Source organism: Perca flavescens, chromosome 2 (assembly GCF_004354835.1).
Source record: "Perca flavescens isolate YP-PL-M2 chromosome 2, PFLA_1.0, whole genome shotgun sequence".
NCBI lineage: Eukaryota > Metazoa > Chordata > Actinopteri > Perciformes > Percidae > Perca > Perca flavescens.
In genome coordinates this window covers 14,762,276-14,781,692 of record NC_041332.1, presented here as the reverse complement: position 1 = coordinate 14,781,692, position 19,417 = coordinate 14,762,276, and the positions used below count along the sequence as shown (strand labels likewise).

Here is a 19,417-nt window from a genome sequence, read left to right as displayed (position 1 = left end):
TTATGCGACATTCTGCAGACAAACTGGAAGACAAACTAACAGAGGCACACGCTAATATTCTTGGTAATTACACTGTGAGGATGACTCAGAGAGAAATACATGGGTTATTGAAGAAAGCGGTCAAGACAAAATGAAAAGAAAGTCATGTAGGAGAATGGCAACTATATGAAATATGAATAGTGGAATGGCACTGAAAATATGCAGATAAACTCACACCACAGGTACAGAAAAAAAAACACACAGAAGGTGAGACTGTGATGAGCACAAAGGTGTTTGGATTTCACTTTATGCTTCCTTCCTATTGCTTCTATTTCTGTGCCATTTGTGTTAACATACCTCACACTTTCGGTTGGTCCTGTGACATGTTCAACACACACAAACTTGCTCTCAATGTTCTTGGATGTCATGCATTTGCACACGGGGAATGTGTTTATGACCTTGGTGATATCGACAGGTAGGCCAGACTTGGCAGCAGTGATCATGGGGTCCAGTCCTTGGCATGTCTGAGGTACTGCGCTGCTCCAGTCATGTCCTAAAACACGAGCAACACAACAGATGTTCAAGACTCAATAAAACAACAGGCGGCTGTGATAAAGACAGCTACAAAAATACAAAGATGACAGGAATCTATCTACAGCAATAAAAAAAAAAAAAAAAAAAAAAAGTCCACAGCCTACCTTCATCTGTTTGGGCAAGCTGCATAAAAAAGCCTGTCGCCTTAGCAACAGTAAATCCACTTGCTGCTGGGCTGCAAGGATAATTAAGAGAAAAAAAAGTGAAACTCTGCCTCGTCGTGTAACAAACACTTTTACTGGCACATTTTGTACGTGCACGCAGGCAGATGGGCATGTACATGCACATACACAAACCCACACTCTGAAAGTACCTTTAGATCCCAGTTTTGGAGCTGAGGAGCCTCCCGGGGCCTGAGGAGCTGGAGACTTTGCTTTCTGGGTAGGTGGACGCACTGTGGGCTGCGGAGAAAGAAAATATACGATAAGATATAGTATAAGATATATATAAATATGAAAATGTCATTAGATAAAATGCAATAAAACATACAGATTTCAAGGTACAGTATTGTTTTTTCTTCAAGTGCAACAACTTGAAATACTTGAGCTTAGCATTTTGTATTTTATTTCAAGAGCTCGTTTAACCAAATTTAGCGAGTTATTGTTTTGTACAGTTAATGACCAAAAATATGATACTTTACAGTAATTACAAGCATGAAGTTGATGTAAGAGGCAGGAAATGCAGCAGAAAAAACCCAGTAATGATTCAATAACCTAGCACAGAGGCTGGCATGGCAAACAATAAAACATTGCTTGCTTTGGTTTAAAAGGCAACCAATCAGATTCTTGGCTGCAGAACAATTTGACCATTTGGTAGTGCATTTATTTCTTTATTTTTACCTTGGCAGCCTCTCTTTGTCCATCCTCTTCTTCCTCTTCATGCCTGCATCCTGATTAGCTATTTTCATAGCCGTTTCCAGGACACCCATGAAGTTCTGTTGACCCCTCTGAGCCCTGAAGTGGTGGACAGCCCAGAGGAGCAACACACATGACTTACTGTAACTATAAACCTAGAGGCAACAATCCTGAAACACACCTGAGAAAGTTACCCAGGCACAGGTAGATCCGACAAAGTGACAGGTCGTCCAGCTTTTGTGAGCTCTGATGGCATCCTGGTATTGCTGTTGGAGTTAAAAGAGGAGATGATTGATAATTCGGTTATTACAGGAAAATCCCACCTTGGATACCTTTACACTACTATATACTGGTATTGTTACTTAGTGATAGTACAGCACTGTGTGAAGTACAGCAAATTTGCAAGCACAACCTCCCCATTTTCATTCATCCCGAACCTAAAATGGCTTTTCTTGGGCAAGATAAATACAATACTGACAAGAAAAATCCCCCAAATGAAATGAATGTTATCAACGTGGGTTCCACTCCTACAAAAGCAATATACAATCAAGGTTCTTGTTTCTATGTTCTTGTGTTGTATCCATTTACCTGCCCTGCTTACATCTACTTCAAATAAAAAGGTTTCCTATTTTTAGACAGACTTTGTTGCAGGTTATTCTGGTAGGTAAAATGAGCAACAGTAGTAGTTGCTATAGTCAAGGCAACGGAGGGTATTTCCAGTCAAAATAAAGTGAGTCACACACCAGATATTCAGGGAAATGAGAAAACGACCACCAAACAGCAGCACAGAGCCAGGGAACACGGGTTACCCTCAAATAGCTGTATCCAGGAGAATATCTAATGCTGTATTAGATTTGTTTCAGCCAGGCATGCCTTTGAGAAAATAATCATTTGGTTTTGAAAATAGTTTTCAAAGTGCATAGTGTACCTTGATAATGCGCTTGGTGCATGCGAGCCTTACGATCATCCCTACCTTTGGGCCCTGCTGCTGACTTGTATATGTCCATTCTCTGCTGCAGGGTTTTACAAACCGTTGGGGCAGATCTTTGCAAGACACACAGACACACACACATTTTATTCTTTTAAATTCAACATGATCATTTTTACCATCTGAAAGATCGGTGCTACTGAGTCTTATGGGCAGTGGCCACCTGGTGGGGCAGGGCAGCGGGGCAGCAGGTTTAGAGGAAGACTGAGGAGGAGGAGGTGCACAGTGTTTTGCTACACGCCTCCTGCAGAGGGTCAGACGCAGTGGAGGGGTGGAGATGGGTTATTATTATTAGAAGTACCATTAGAACCTTCACACTACTAGGACTACAGTTGAAAATCACCCGACTGGCTAACACTGGCGATTACAGAAATGTTGATTAATGTGCATTGTCCTAATCAAATAAACTTACTTACACAATCAGGGTAAGCAGAAGTAATAGACACAATAAAAAATGTAACTCAAAGCACATATAAAACAGCATCACAACAATCCCAGGCGTCTCTAAAACGACACGGCTTGAGTTGGAAAAGAGCCATGCACGTTCCAGAACATACCGAATGGGTATTATAAGCCTGTGTTCTTTTAGACACACATGTGCAAAACCGATTTGAGCATCATCATCTAAACCAAAAAAAAAATTTGATTTGTTTAGTAAAACTGAATGGTCAATAGTATCAAAAGCCTTAAAAAGGTCAACAATTAGTGCATAGTGCAATAATGCACTGATACTACTCTTCAGAGCTCCATTCTCCAATAAAGGAATCAGTGTTAAATCTTTTCTGTAAAGAAATCAGGCTATGGTGCATGAATAATTGAAACAAAAGTCAAAAACTAGAGGATAAATCATTCCTTTAAAGTGGTTACACTGACCAGGAGGAGGAGGTAGTGAGCTCAGGTCTACAGGTTCGTCTCTGTCCACAGCCTCCACCAGCATGTCCAGCTTCTGCATAAAGGGAGGTCAACTGTATTAGGATTGACTTTTTTCTATAAACACTTACACAAACAAATAGATTTCTTCACGTGATAACATTGACATTGGTTCTGTTACCTTGGCAGTGATGCAGTGCTGTTTCGCCTGGTCTATGTCGCCGCTCTTTTTAGCGTTTATAGCGCCATCTTATACTCCCTTTGTCTGGACAACACAGCCTGTTTCAGCTCTGAATGGAGGGAAGAGTTCAAAGAGGTAAATAACCAACAAACCCATTGATCAACTAATCATTTCAGCATAAATAATAAAACCTTTGAGTGACAGCGCCAATAATGACATTCAACACCTTTTTCGGACAAAACATTTGTCGATGAATTGAAAGTGTTAATTAGAGTGGACCAATTACCACAGCTTGGCTCTTATACATTCACTACACAGTACTGAGAAGAAGAGGCAAAGGTGGAGACGCCCACACGCAATTGCTCTGTATGTTATCATGTGTGTGTTACCGGAGTGCTGCAAAGGCCGGGCTGGCTGGGGGGGTGAGGGAGAGATGGCAGGTGTTTCCCGGGGTGATGGCGGCAGCAGGCTTTTGGGCACGGTCAGATGGGCGGCTTCATATCAGGAGCTTTTGGCGCAGCCTCCCTCAGAGGTTTCTGATTTGTGGGCGGAGAGGGCATCCGTGGGCTCTGGCAGTTCTCGTTCCTTGATCGATTCAGACTCTGCTGGGACGTTGGGCTTTCCGCCGAGAGCAACTGGAGGCGGGATCTCCTCCTCATTGACTGCTTTTCCTTTCCTGACAGATGCCAACATTGTCTGCAGAGTCTAGGGTTGAAGAAGAAGAACAAAATGAACTGTTTTTGAACATTAGAGAAGAAATTTGCAAAGTTTAACAATATTAGATTCTTATATAAAAAGGCACATTTAGACATTTGAAGAAAAAAAAGGTTTGAATGAAGACAAAGTATGGGGATCAACTTGTACTGTACGGAGATGTTTCCTCTTTTCCTTCTCCAGTTTACCTTAAACCCATGGTCATTATCTTGAACTTTGCTCGCCTCCCGCAGCCTTGGCATTGGAAATGGCTCCTTATACATTTCAATGCGCTCCAACAGGAGAGACTCCAACACAGTCGCACCCCTGGGAGCTGCAGAAGGAGCAGAGTGGGATCACGGCGCTCACTTTGGGACCAGTCGGCGTGACAGCAGGAAGGGTGAGAGTAGGAGTTGGTTCCTCATCATCCTCCAAAACCTCATTCAGTTCTGCCTATGTACGGACACACAGAAATGTATACAAAAAAAAAAAAAAAAAGAAAAGATTAATTAAATCAACAGCTAAGCTTCACCATTATATCGTAAATTCAATGAAAGGGAGTAGGAATGCAACTAAAAATTAGTTTTTTATTATCAGTTAATTGGTTCACAATTTTTCGCTTAATCAAACAATCATTTAGTCTGTGTATACTGTCAAAAAAAGGTGAAATATGCCCATTACAATTTCTCAGACCACAATATGATGTCTTAAAATTGCTTGTTTTGTCCAAAAACTCAAAGATATTCTGTTTACTATCATATATGACAAAGAAAAGCAGCAACCTCAGCACGTTGGAGAAGCTGGGACTAGCCAATGATTGGCATCTGTGCTTTTAAAAATGACTGACACAATGAATCCATTATCAAAATAGTTCCAAATGTTCTGTCAACAAATCAGTTAATCTAAAACTAACTGTTTTAGCTCTGAAAGGGACAAACAGAGAGTGTTACCAGCAGATCTTCATCATCTTCCAAATCTTCATCCCCATTTCCTCATCATCCAGGTCTTTCATACAAAGAGCTGCCATTTGCTCTATATCAGCCATGGGAACAGGAGCTGCACATACACAAATACATCACAAGCAGCCCTAAATCGTATACGGCATATCACATTTCAGCACTGGGACATGAATGAGAGACAGAAAGAGAAAACGATACTTTACAATGGTAGAAGTCAATAAATTGTATCTGCCTTCACCTTTCTTTCCTTGTGATCTCCTCCACCTCCTCCCACCAGATTCAACAGCTCTGCCTCCAGGTCTTCATCATTTCCCTCATCATCCATCCCTCCATCCGGGGACAGGTCAAGAAGCAGCCCCATCTGAGACACAGCGAGACAGACAGGAGGAGCTGAATCATACCTGTTGTTGGCATACTTACAGTAGATATCATTCACATCTTATTATCAGACATGACGGGTGTTACCTGTTTGGCTCGCGCTGCCCCTTGACCCCGGGGAGGGGGGTTCCGACTGCGACTCATTTTGACTTCCTAAAAGTTAGGGATAGATTAGTTGAGCCAACGGAAAGAATAATAAAGGTGATAAACACGTCCATAAATGACAGTATCCACCGCTAGTACACCTGTATAGAGGCGGCACTAACTTCAACAGCAGCCACTATGTTCCATTTTTGTTTGTAATAATTCAAACTGTTCCAACTGTCTTGTGTCGAGGTAGCTTATGTGCTCATGGTAGCTAACAGCTAGCACAACAAACAATAACATTTTTACATTGCTAATGAATGTAAAGGCGAGATATTTGACGTTACCTTGACGGTTTCACGGACCGTGATGTTAGTGTTACAGCTAGTCGAGTCGATTATTCAAGTCGGAAACTTCTCCGAAAGTATAGGAGAAAAGACTAAATATATACAAGCAGGCAGATTTAATTTAACGTTTAGTTCGAGCTGTCAAAACGGGGAAAACAAGAACGGTACGCGAGAGTATTTTATTTCCTAGGATTGAGAAGGCATGCCCCGCCCTACTCTATCTTACTCTGCCATTGATTGGCTTAACGTTACCCTGACATTGTTACCATAACCAACTCCTCCTGCCTAACCCTAACAGAGACGGTTTACAACCAACCAGACCGGAGCAGGCAGCGGGTAGGGACGGTCGCGAATTGTGTATGCCTTCGCCATCCTAGGAGGGGAACGTATGTGGAATTTACTTCCTACATTGCGTCTCCAGTGGCAACGCGCAATTTACGTTCAGACGAAACACACCCATTACTAACGTAAAACACCGACGTTACGACACCTCAAGTCCACGCACGGTTCAGGTGGGAAAAAAATCTAAATATTACGCGACATTTTGTCACTGTGTACCCTACAGGGATTTAACTTAATCAGCAAAAAAAAATTTCTATTTGAACCTTAGCAAGTACACTTAGTAACTGTATCCAAGGCATATCTTCAACTTTCTTTATTCAGTCAGTGTAATTATGTTGATGTTCGCTAGCTGCCTACATTAACATTAATTGTTAGTTGGCTAACGTTATAAGCTAAAGCTAACCATCAAAGATATAACCATAACACTAAAAATTGTTTATGGTAATTATAGGCAATATTTATGTTACTAGCGTTATGTTGTTATGCCTGTATTGACTTCACTTATTTTTTATTCTTTAGGAAAAGGAGATGGCCAAATATAAAGCAAAGATCAACAGCAGTGGTAAAGGAGATGCTATTATCCCAACATTGGCTAATTTTGGTGTGCTACTGTTGAACAGAAACCATATATGATTATTTGATTTTTTTTTAAAGACCTACATTTTAAAACTAAATGATAAACACGTTCTAAGCAAATTCTGCTTGTCATACAGCTTGACTTTATCATTAAGACACACTCCTTTAAGTGTTATCAGCTACAGTGATACTTTTAATTGAAATGGTCCTTATGTGTTAAGTCAGCTTAGCTCCACCTCAGACTCGGTCACTCAGGTCAAGGAAAAGGGAATGTCCAAGTGATGAAATCTCAGAGACTGAGGATGTTCAGGCTGCTCTCCATCCTCAGGTAATTTAGGTGATTGAAACAGAACCAACATTTACATCTTAACAAGCCATATTTGTTCACAACTCATTCTGTTTTTTTATTTCAGAACACTGAAGGAGATAACACAGCAGTGGATGCTGCTCTGCTACAGTGCCACCAGCCCCCTCTGCAGGAATATATTATGATTTCAACTCAACAGCATGAGGCAGCAGAACAGTCCTGTCTCACCAAACAAGATCCTGACACACACGAAAAACATAAAGAAGCAACAGATGTTTACTTAAATGGGACAGGTAAAGCTTTTGAAGAGCAAGAAGAGACTACAGTCACCAATCCCAACAATGATTCTCAGCCGGAGGGCTTAAGCGTACATGCTGATAATGATGCCACCAAGAGTGGAAAGGGCAAGGATGAAATGACTGCAGAGAAATGTTGCAGATCACCATCTCAAACATGCACTGATCAATTTGAGGTCTTCTTGCCAACCTCTGAACAAGGTGATGGAACTGCTTTGGATGAGCAACTGGTTGCAGAGGATAACTCTCAGTGTAATTTGGAAAAAAAACAAGAAACCAGCCGAGAAGAACCCAGCCGTGTGTACGTGGCTGTCAAGGAAATCACAAAGGACGCAGCAGCGGGATTATCGGCCAAAAAGAAGCGAAGGATGGGTATGTGTGGTCTGACAGAGAGGGAGCGGAGTCACTTTTTACAGACACGAAAACGTGAGAATGGGCAGAATGGACCGGAGAGAGCTGAGAAGCAGATTTGTAATGACACAGCTGACCTTGTGGCTCAGGAAAAGATTGTATCTTCAACCCTGTTGTCATACTCATTATCCATCCCAGTAGGCAGTGTCACAGAGCAGGGCGAAGCAGAGATAAAACTTCAGTCCAGTCACTGTGGAGAGGATGACAGGTCAGAATAATGTAGTGAGGAACCCAAACTGCATGTTAAATATTCTTACGTCTTTAAGTTTCATTTCAACTGCCAACTACCAGTGTTGGAAAGAGTAGTTTCATTTGCCACTCAAGTTGGATTAACATCTGTCAATAACATCTGTACTCTATTGGACACATTTTAGGTCATTTACACTGTTTTAGTAAAGATTTGAGTGAAATCACTGAAAAACACACGCCAAACAAAATATACAGTACTTATTAAAATAACAGGTGTAAATGTTAAATGTGATTCATTACTGCCCGCTTGATGATAACATTGTTTGTTTACACAGGGCAGAAACTGAAGTCCACATTGCTGTCCCTACCTCAGATGGGACCGGCACTGTGTGTGATCCGGGCTGCTCGAAGGGAAAGAGTTGTGAGGTTGAAGGAGGCATAGTGCCTGATCCAGAGCAAACTGGTGACACAAAGTCAGACCCACCTGCAGAGGACGAGCTTTTGGGGAATCAGGAGCAGCAGGAACTTGAGGGACGCACAGCTGAGATTGTGGCTGAAAAACCTCAGGAACAAATAAAAGATGGGGAAGATGGGTCAGCACTAGTAAACCAAAGTCCTGCCTTCACTTTTGACTCTAATCCAACTGAAAATGAGGAGACTGAGAACTGGGATGCAATCAAGGCTGCCCTTCTTCAAGTGAATGGTGCAACCAGGGCAAAAGATGAGAAGAAGGAAGAGTTGACTGCTGATGCTGGGGACAGTGACGGACCTGAAGCAGTCGCTTTGTCCACAGACACCCGGTCAGCAGAATTCACCGCTGTGGAGCTCTGCGAGGCTGCAGTGACACCCAGTGGCTCAGGGAGGAAAGACACCGTGAGTGGAGGGACACACTTACAAAACACAAGTTTAATGAAGCTCATAATGTTGATGGAGACTGTCAAGAGGTGTTGAATTCAAGAGTCATTATTTGTTAAGCAAATAGTTTTTTCCGTGTTATGCATATGGTCATCCCTTTGCCACATTGCATAATTGTGTAGTGTTTATGGTTAATGCAGTAGCAACAGAAAATACCCAATATTAGCAGGTTTCCAGTTTTCCTAAATGTGAAGGTTTGCTGCTCTTCTGTTTTATATCCTCGTAAATTGAATATCTTTGTTTTGGAATATTAGTTGGACAAAACGAGCTATTTGACGATGCCACCTTTAGCTCTCTGAACTTGTGATGGGTGTTTTTCACTGTTTTCTAACATTTTACTGACTATACAATGAATTCATTGAAATAAATGATGAAAATAATTGTTTAGGTGCAGTCCTACTGCAAATCCCATTTGCTAATGCAGTTACACAAATAATTTATATGAAGCTGAATGCTGACTAGCTAGCAATGTGTAAGCTTTAATAGACGTCTGACGATCACCTGCAAAAGGCAGGTAGCTTTCTGAATTACTGACACACTAACAGTCTTCACAAAAAAAACAAAAACAACATGGGGCGCCTGGGTAGCTCACCTGGTAGAGCGTGCACCCATATATATATAGAGATTTACTCCTTGACGCAGTGGCCATAGGTTCAACTCCGACTGCTGCCCTTTACTGCATGTCAGTCCCCCCTCTTTCTCCCCTTTCATGACTTCAGCTGTCCTATAAAATAAAGGCCTAAAATGGCCCAAAAAAAACATCAAAATCACCAAATTGATATACTGAATGTTATTTATTATGCTTTTACCTTCTACAGTAACTATACAGAAATGGTTGATTTGATTTTGTTTTTTGCACACAGGGGGATTGCGATGACAAACCTGAGCCCCCTCAGACCAGGGACACCGCTGACCCGTTTGGATCTGGGTACTTGGATTACGTGTCGGACTCGCAGCTGAACACCATCGTTATGACGTAAGGAAGCAGTGAAGGGGGTTAAATCCCTGACAGTGGGGAGAAAAAAAAGGGAAGGTTGGGGAAGCTAGTGACCCTTGGCAGACTAGCTCTTCAGAGAAACATCCAGTGTAAACAAGCTCAGGGTTTAGCTCATTAGAGGCGTGGGAAACCCAGTGGTGTCTTCTTCCACCTAGACAAACAACTTACTAATTGAATTGTAAGTAAGCTCCTTTGACCTCAAAGATTGTTAACAAGGACAGATTACCTTGTAACAAACAATCTGATTAACATGCAGGGAATTCAGATTCGTACTCTCGTAAAATGAAAAAAAAAAAAAAAAAAAAAAAAGGTTTATCGCCTTTTTTTTTTTATATCCATCCAACTTTTTACTTTCTCTCCATTCAGTGAGGTGATGGAGAAGGAGGAAGATCTTGGTTCTGCAGACTGTCATGAAGATGCTACAGACCTGATCTGTGGACTCGTCAGAGAACTCTCCTCTCTAAAGTTAGTAAATGCTTCTTTTTCTATTCTGTCCAATATACAGTACCAGTCAAAAGTTTGGACACACTTTCCTATACAAGTAAATGAGATAGCATTTCCAAACTTATACAGTATATATATATATATATATATATATATATATATATATATATATATAATAGTACCAGCACAGTACTGTGCAAAAGGTTTAGGCAGGTATGAAAAAATGCTGTAAACTAAGAATGCTTTAAAAAATGGAAGTGTTAATAGTTTATTTTCATCAATTAACAAAATGCTGTGAATGAACAATCAATATTTGGCGTGACCACCCTTTGCCTTCAAGACAGCATCAATTCTTCTAGGTACACTTGCACACAGTTTTTGAAGGAACTCGGCTGGTAGGTTGTTCCAAACATCTTGGAGAACTAACCACAGATCTCCTGTAGATGGAGGCTTCCTCAAATCCTTCTGTCTCTTCATGTAATCCCAGACAGACTCGATGCTGTTGTGATCAGGGCTCTGTGGGGGCCATGCCATCACTTCCAGGACTTCTTGTTCTTCTTTACACTGAAGATTGCTCTTAATGACCTTGGCTGTATGTTTGGGGTCGTTGTCCTGCTGCAGAATGAACTTGGGGCCAATCATACGCCTCCCTGATGGTATTGCATGATGGATAAGTATCTGCCTGTATTTCTCAGTATTGAGGACACCATTAATCCTGACCAAATCTCCAACTCAATTTGCAGAAATGCAGCCCCAAACTTGCAAGGAACCTCCACCATGCTTCACTGTTGCCTGCAGACACTCGTTATTGTACCACTCTACAGCCCTTCGGCAAACAACCTGTCTTCTGCTACAGCCAAATATTTCAAATTTTGACTCATCAGTCCAGAGCACCTGCTGCCATTTTTCTGCACCCCAGTTCCTATGTTTTCGTGCATAGTTGAGTTGCTTGGCCTTGATTCAATGTCGGAGGTATGGCTTTTTGGCTGCAACTCTTCCATGAAGACCACTTCTGGCCAGACTTCTCCAGACAGTAGATGGGTGTACCAGGGTCCCACTTGTTTCTGCCAGTTATGAGCTGATGGTACTGCTGGACATCTTCTGATTTTGAAGGGAAATAAGCTTGATGTGTTTTTCATCTGCTGCACTAAGTTTCCTCGGCCGACCACTGCGTCTACGATCCTCAACGTTGCCCGTTTCTTTGTGCTTTTTCAGAAGAGCTTGAACAGCACATCTTGAAACACCAGTCTGCTTTGAAATATTTGTCTGAGAGAGACCTTGCTGATGCAGTATAACTACCTATATACTATAATTGGTTGATCATACACCTGACTACAATCCTACAAAATCCCTGACTTTTTGCAAGTACCTATAAGAATTGATGCTGGTTTGAAGGCAAAGGGTAGTAACACCAAATATTGATGTGATTTTAGATTTTTCTTTTGTTCGCTCACTTTGCATTTTGGAAATTGAAAATAAACAATAAATAATCATTATTTATATTTTTGAAAGTATTCTTAGTTTACAGCATTTTTTCACACCTGCCTCAGACTTTTGCACAGTACTATCTATCTATATATATAGATAGGTATACTGTGTGTACACTACTGTCCATGCATCTTCAATGCATGGACAGTATGAACAACCAGGAAATGCCAAAGTGAGACTCGATAAAAACTTTGATGATTTGTTAATTGTAGTTGATAATCTATCCCACGGCCACAGGCGACCAGCAGACAGGGCAGATGCGAGTTTTACGAATTGGTACAGTGCACCACACAGAGTGTGGACGTTGGGATTGAGTTAACCTGGCTCTTGTGCACAACTGCGCATACGCCATACAGAAGCAGGATTTTGGATTCACTCCCACTTGCGAATCGAGTTACTCACTACTCGAGTGGTTCAAAAAGGATGTTTTGTCCGCGAGTCTAACGTCACTACTTTAACGTGGGTGGATGGTGTACCGAGGGAAACTCTGGGCAGCAAACCAAACTGATACACTATTAGTAGTAGCCTAAAGACAACTTGCCCACAATAGAACACATTTAAAACAAAAAAAAAATACAGATCTATATGAGGAAACATTTGGTTGAGCAGAGGGGCTAATGGCAATAAAAACATGAACCTCTTCAACCTTCATTTGTTCTACTTGTTGTCAAAAGCAAATCTGGTAAAGAAAGTTAATAAATTATTAAGGACGATAATCAGCATTTTTTTCCCTCTGGTTGCTTTCTTCCAGTCGTAAGGTCATGGCCACTCATAGAGAGCTGGAGAACCTGCGCCGTGGCAGTAAAGCTTCCAGGAGCTCCAGCCGTTGAGGATTTGTTTCAAGTCCCTGCCATCCTGAGCTTATTGTTGCCCTAATGGTTTGTGGGTAATGAAGTCACTTTTAAATGTTACTATACAATGTTTTTTTTTACTCTTGTACTATTGACCGCTGGAATGTTCAGTTTAAATAGCTCAGTTGTTCTTGTTCTCCCTAAATAAAGCTGCGTGTTGTTTATTCGTCAGTAATCTTAAATATTCTGTAATGATGACGTCATTAATATATAATACATCCAGAGGTCTGCCCTATATGGCTAGCTTCCTATTCTATTTATTTTAAAGAATAGAGAGAGAGGACAAATTATACACAACACTGTTGTGAATTTACATATTTATAACTTCTGGCATACAATTAGTTCACACATTTCTTTTAACAAAGCAAGAAGAGCTGAAATGGCATTTTGGAAGAGCCTCAAGTACAGTATTCAAAATAAAACATTCCTCTAGAACAGGTATTTACACATCAGAACAAGAACAAGTCCCTCATATTTTAAAATATTTAAAATGCTGACATGGTCACAAGGTGTTTACATGCTACAGTAAAGTTATGACTGATGATGATGTAGTCTTATAAAGGTTTGACATTTATAATCCTTCAATGCATGGACAGTATGAAACTGGACATTAGGTGACCACGTTTTAAAAATGTAAAACAATACAGTCCTTTTGAAATAGGTATTGGTTTCTCCTCCCAAACATAATATCTGGCAGTCGTTACTGAACGAAGATGATACAAAATCCAGACGGACGCGGTTCCAGAAGGTTAGGTTGACAAAAGAACAGCTGGAAAATCAACCTTAGCCTGTAAAAGGCTACACGGCAAACGTGCCAAAGCATGCAAATGAAAACCACACGCGTGCTAATAAACAAATCGACACTCAAATAATAAAGTATTCAACCTTATTGCTACCTATACCACCCGTTAGTTCAGCGTCTGCACTTGGCGTACACGGAGCTGTACGCGCTGTCCACTTTTGGGCAGAAGCGCTTAGTGTGAGCTTTGGCCCCGGTGGCTCCGCACAGAGGACACACATACTGCCGCAGATAGGGACACAAAACATCTCCGGCCTGGTTCTTCAGCCAGTGGGATCCGCAAACCAACTCGGACTCCCCGTTGTGCTTGCAGAAACTGCAGAACATGCGCTCAGGTGACGCCGGTAACAACGGAGGATCGGGGCTTTTGAAACGAGTGCTTTTCTTGCGTTCTTTAGGACCCCGGGAGCCCGTCGGTCTTGAAACTGGCTTCAAATTCACTGCGTCTGAAGGATCGGCACGAAACGGGTCTGTAGTATACCACAAAGCATCGGGTGGGCGTTGATGAGTCGAGCCTGGCAGCGTGGATATACCGTAGAGATGTGGCGCACAGGTTGCCCCGAGGTTGCAAACTGTGTTTATCCCTATGCGCACAGACATCAGTGTCTCGCACAGGTCATCAGATTCGGAGTGCGGTGCTTTAGAGGCTGGAAGTGCGGACTCATTGACCCTGTGCCGGCCCAGGATCTCTCTGATTGTGTCCGACAGTCCCATGTAGTCTCTCCAGGGCTGGAAACGTTTGCTGTCAGACTCCATGAAGCGCGGAAGGTGATGGAAAAGTCCCCAAACCATGCCGTTCGTTATAGCTCCTTCTCGGCCAAACGTCTTGTCTGCCAAACTCCCTTTCAGTGAGATGATGGGAGTTGTTGACTTTGTAACAACGATGGAAAGGACGCCAGACACCCCGGCGCCAGGCACGCGTAACAAAGTTTTTTTTGAAGTTGGTAATTGTTAATTGAGCACAAGAGGTGAAAGGAAAAAACGCCCCACCGCGCGAGCAGCCAATCACATGAGCTCACTCCCGCACGTGCAGGTCATCATCAAACGAGAGGAGTGATGCCACCATGTCCACTAATGGACAAGAGTTCCATGCACAGTCACATGCCCGGTTTGCACACCAAGAAGCCCATTAGTTTTAAAATTTTTAGTTTTCAGGTTTTTGTTTCTAATATTTAATATAAATAAATAATAGGGTGAATTTTTTTTCCAATTTTACTAAGATACTATTAATACCAACATAAAAGTTTGGAATATGGTCCATTTAGGGGTAAAATGTATTTTAATTCATGCAGCAGTAACAATATAACCTTTAGGTGCTGGTAAAAGATTTGAAGCAGCAACCTTTCCTGTTGAATACAGCCACTACTTTCACTTATCCCCATAAAGATGGAAATATCTAAATACAGTGGTGCTCATAAGTTTATGAACGCATGCTAAAGTTGACTAAAAAGAGGAATAAAAAAAAAAAAAATCATCTTTTGGAAATTGATCTTAATGCCTTAATTAAAAAATTTGGAAAAATCCAACCTTTAAGGACACCAATTTTCTTTGTGAATGAATAACGTATCGTAAATAGATAAATGTTCTTCCTTAAAATACAGGGGGCATAAGTAAGTACACCCCTATGTTAAATTCCCATAGAGGCAGGCAGATTTTTATTTGTAAATGCCAGTTATTTCATGGATCAGGATACTATGCATCCTGATAAAGTTCCTTTGGCCTTTGGAATTAAAATAGCCCCCCCATCATCACATACCCTTCACCATACCTAGAGATTGGCATGGGGTACTTTCCATAAAATCATCTCTCAACCAGCTATTACACTAACTGAAATAAAACCATGCCGATCTCTAGGTATGATGAAGGGTATGTGATGATGGGGTCATTGCTATCAACTGTCTAATAGAGGCATATAAAATACCTTTGAAAAACACTTATCTGGTTTGAACAGAATAGACAATGTGTCCAAAAAAATTAAAATAAAATCAATTTACATCTTTTTCCAAACAGCACTGTGGAAGAAAATAACACTAGGAAAAAATAAAAATCAGCCTTTATTGATTATTTTAAAAAGTGAAAACAGTAAGGTACAGCATTTTTTTTTAAATCACCACCTATCATCACAATTGTAGTCAAATGACCAGTCTAAGTGTGGAGCCTGTCTTGTGTCTGCTCGGCCTTCCCATGTCTCTGACTGGTCATCAAACTCTCTGGTTTTGAGAGAAAAGAGAGGAACGAGTAATAGCAGTGATAGAAAACATTTTTACAGTATCATTTGGGCCTGATTAGCTGTGTGTAAAAAAATAAATACAAATTAGTTGTATTTTTTTATTCTGCATCAGCAACACACATTGCCAGACTTAACTCATCCAAAGCACTGAGATTGCAGTGAATGCTTTGACCACAGGGAAAGCTGTGTTTTTCCCACGATTTATTTTTCTCTCTGAAAATGAAAATTACTGCTATCGCTATGAAAGCAGGATTTGACTAACCTGCAGTTGTATGACAGATTGAGGGCGGAGTAGAGCTCAGGAGTGCTGGGGGTTTGAACTCTGACTCTCCTCTGATGTGATCCAGAAACAGCGGCTGTCCCCGACTTGGTTGAAGATGGCGTAATGGGAAGACAGCAAGATATGCCGGTGGGCCCCAAACTTGAGAAATCTGCAGTCACGTACACATGTGTTAGGACTTTTGAAGTAAATTAAATTTCACCACATTAAAACATCAGTCTCCCATCACTCCACCCTTTAATTTAACTGCATACTCACCGAGTCCAGTGCTCTCTCTCCTGTTGTGGCTTGGTGCTCCTTTACCAGACAGAGGGGACTCCAGCAGATACTGCTGCTTCAGGACAGAGGCCTTCTGTTGCTCAAAATCACGGCGCTGTACACAAAAGATACAAGTTACAGAGTAAGAAGCAGCCTTTTAAGCCAGCATGCAGTGTATGAGGAAACTACTGTAAATGCACACAAAGAGGGAGAGGGATCTCTCCTCTGTTTGCTCTTCCGGACATTTTTTCCATTCCTTGTAATTTTGCCGTGGCTGAATCAAGGGTTTAAGGACAGAGGGTGTCGTACACTGTACGGATTTAAAGCCCTTTGAGGCAAATTTTCAAAACAATAACAGTCCCTACCTCATTTTCTTCCCACCTCATGGCTAAGTCGGATCGCAGCATCGGTGAAGGACTGCCTCTCCTTTTAAAAGTCCGCCTCTGATGATCAAGCTCTGCCCAGCGCATCTGAAGACGTTCCCACTCTTCCAAAAAGTAGGAATCAGCCAGTTCACAGGGCACAGGCGAAGCAAAGCTGTCCTACAGACAGAAAATAGTATTGCTAAGTCTGGCGCTAGCAAAAGTGTGTGTCTGAGATGGACAATCTTACCTGCAGCAGCTGCTGTTGTAATCTGACTAGCTGTTGACTCTCTTTCAGTTCAGTTTCTAGTTGAGCCAGGAGCTTGTCATGGTCAGTATCAACACCAGCGTGGCCTACAGTCAACAAAGACCACACATTGTATTCCTTTACACGAGTGTTTCTCGATCATTGGTTTAGCAAAAACAAAATTAAAGCTGAAGACAAATCTACAATTCTTGATATAGTCTTCTCAAAAAAGGCACAACTCATCAAAGCAGCACTTTAAAGATTGGTTAACCTGGGCGTTTACCTTCAGATGGGCCACCACCACCCAGTCTCCTCTGCACCTGCCTCCAACACTGAACCACACCTCCTGTTACGTGGTCACCAAGCGCTACCTCAGCTTGATCAAGCCTGCTGTCTTCAGCTTGGGCCTCATTCTGAACATCCACACCGTCTGACAGGGTCTTAAAAAAAATAAAAAAAATTGACAGTTCATTCTTTACCTCAGAAACAGTACTTGAGAAAACAATAACACACGTAACTTTAGTAGCTGGTTTGACGGCTTTACACACAGTCTTCCTCAGCAGATGGAGTTTCAATTTTTCCGAACACAAGGACTTCTCAACCATGGTGGCTTAAAAGTTCAAGGAATGAAATCCAGAACAGCTACTAAAAAATGGACCTTGTATTAGGGTAAACTCTGCTTTAACTCCTTAACCAACTCTGCAGCAGCAACATCTGCTGAGGAAGACCATTTGGAAACAATAGAAAGCTCCGGGACAGCTAAATAAACCATGTAGTGAGGTTGTTGTTAATACTTTAGGTTCACTTAATATTTAATGAATGTCTCTTGGGCTCAATGACCAATGCTATTTATTGACCAACACCAGCCCTAGTCAAAGAGCTCTCTACTTTTACTCACATGCTCCATGTCGACTCTGAGTGCGTGAAATAAAGTGGCGATGCTGTGGCGCAGCTTCATCGCCTCCCTGAGCTCTGCTTCTCTGCGCCCAACATCAGGCGAGGGTTTCCTCTTCTCGTCTACAAGGTGGAGAGAGCAAGTGAGGATGATAAAGGAGGTGTAGAATGCATTTAGAGGCTGTAATCAAAAAAGTGATGACAATAACAACTTACTTTGCAGTAGACCTGAATGATTTGATTGGCTGTTCTCTTTTGCCTCGACCCCCAGGTGCAAGGTTCAACGCCTCTATGGCTGGATAGAAAAATGCAAGATAGTAAACATTTGCGTGGTTTCAGTAAACATGCTATATATAAGCAAACATCTGTGGGTAAAATATTCTGTCAATGGAACTGTAACAGGACTGAGTGAGTCTCACAGGGTCCTTTTATATTGTGTCGGTCAGTCAGCTGAGACACCCGCTCCTTCAGTCTGTTGGTGTGCTGCTCTCGACGCCTCACCTCCACCTCCTGCTGGTTACACCGCAGCTGCAGACGAGTGCACTGGCGAGAGGGTAGATATGATTTTGAGAAATAAAAAGGGGAATAGTGCATTCAGATTCAGTAACAAATTGCACTTTGTCTGTCACACATGCAACTTACTTTGGCCCGTTCACATCTCAGCATGTCCTGAAGCCTGGCCACGTGCTCACCCATCTCCTTTAGTTGTTCCTACAAAGTAGAGGTTTAGTTCCCCCACGCCCAGAAATAAAAGCATTCATCTATTTCATTCACTTCATTTTGACCCACTCTGAGGGAGTCTCCTTGTTCCCTGTGCTCCTCTCTGTCGGCCCACCAGGAGGCGCTGTGGGAGAGCTCATTCAGAGGGCTGGGGCTAGGATCCCTCAGCAGAAAGGAGTCTGTGGTAGAGAAGAGAAGCAGGCGGACATGTAGGTGGTGGTGTGGATTGGATTGTTTATCCAGCATGGTTTGAAGCTTTTGGCATGTTTCTATATTTCAGGTAAAAGGTGACAGTATTACCTGAGGACTCTGAGCGTTTTCCAAGTCTCTTCTGGCTTAACCTGGAAGCCATCTGGATGCCATATTCACATATTGGCAACAAGGGGACATTTTACTCACATGTAATTGTAACGGGTATGCACCAAGACAGGATCGAGACAATATGTACACATACTTAGAGGACAAATATATAACTGTAGTAACAATGGATCAGTTTACATGTTTATGTAGTGCCTTACCTGAGCAGAAAAGTAAACCTTCCTTAGACAGATGCTGCCATTTTTATTTCCAGCTGATAGCACTTCTGCTAATTACCACAAACAAAGGGCTGGATGGAAGCTTCAGGATCTGAAATGATTCAGTCCAACTGCTTCCTACCTAACTTTAAACTTGTGCGCATGATTTGAAAGTATTAACTACTTTTTATATTATAAGGAGGTGAAGGTGTTGTAAATCACATTCAAAGAAATGTCCATGATGGGAGGAGTAAACTTGATAATCGCTGAGACACCCAGATTTACAGGCTCAGCAGGTTTAGCTCACCACATTTTTTTAAAATCTTCTATGGAGTATAAACTGATTTAGGTCCCAAAATCTACATTGCG

At 41.8% G+C, this 19,417-nt stretch overlaps 4 protein-coding genes and 2 long non-coding RNA genes across 9 annotated transcripts in view; 1 reads left to right on the top strand and 5 right to left on the bottom strand.

Annotated features, from left to right (window-relative positions):
- Window positions 1–19,417, bottom strand: part of LOC114562327 (deleted in malignant brain tumors 1 protein-like) — a 94,702-nt gene that overhangs the window by 61,018 nt on the left and 14,267 nt on the right.
- LOC114563843 (uncharacterized) lies at window positions 703–1,451 on the bottom strand. The gene is made up of 3 exons (XR_003693693.1): window positions 1,413–1,451; window positions 887–974; window positions 703–748 (listed from the first exon to the last, which is right to left on the bottom strand). It is a non-coding gene; the product is annotated as an uncharacterized LOC114563843 (long non-coding RNA).
- LOC114563836 (uncharacterized) lies at window positions 5,392–6,341 on the bottom strand. The gene is made up of 3 exons (XR_003693692.1): window positions 5,928–6,341; window positions 5,584–5,649; window positions 5,392–5,479 (listed from the first exon to the last, which is right to left on the bottom strand). It is a non-coding gene; the product is annotated as an uncharacterized LOC114563836 (long non-coding RNA).
- On the top strand, window positions 6,255–12,909 carry LOC114563802 (uncharacterized). Of its 4 annotated transcripts, none has more exons than XM_028590714.1 (8): window positions 6,255–6,439; window positions 6,789–6,831; window positions 7,071–7,173; window positions 7,259–8,067; window positions 8,384–8,921; window positions 9,827–9,939; window positions 10,327–10,425; window positions 12,644–12,909. In XM_028590714.1, exons 4-8 carry the CDS (start codon window positions 7,334–7,336, stop codon window positions 12,720–12,722), a joined length of 1,563 nt encoding a protein of 520 aa, XP_028446515.1. In that variant the 5' UTR covers window positions 6,255–6,439; window positions 6,789–6,831; window positions 7,071–7,173; window positions 7,259–7,333; the 3' UTR covers window positions 12,723–12,909. The 4 variants fall into 4 exon arrangements, with proteins under 4 accessions (XP_028446515.1, XP_028446493.1, XP_028446504.1 ...); XM_028590692.1 differs by having other exon boundaries at window positions 6,256–6,439; window positions 7,067–7,173; XM_028590703.1 differs by lacking the exon at window positions 6,255–6,439 and adding an exon at window positions 6,453–6,589 and having other exon boundaries at window positions 7,067–7,173.
- LOC114563819 (nanos homolog 2-like) lies at window positions 13,649–14,481 on the bottom strand. The gene has a single exon (XM_028590740.1). It carries the CDS (start codon window positions 14,332–14,334, stop codon window positions 13,657–13,659), a length of 678 nt encoding a protein of 225 aa, XP_028446541.1. The 5' UTR covers window positions 14,335–14,481; the 3' UTR covers window positions 13,649–13,656.
- On the bottom strand, window positions 15,584–17,899 carry LOC114563812 (uncharacterized). The gene is made up of 6 exons (XM_028590730.1): window positions 17,818–17,899; window positions 17,203–17,359; window positions 16,923–17,026; window positions 16,311–16,425; window positions 16,035–16,203; window positions 15,584–15,752 (listed from the first exon to the last, which is right to left on the bottom strand). The coding sequence occupies exons 1-6, from the start codon at window positions 17,875–17,877 to the stop codon at window positions 15,650–15,652; spliced, it is 708 nt and encodes a 235-aa protein (XP_028446531.1). The 5' UTR covers window positions 17,878–17,899; the 3' UTR covers window positions 15,584–15,649.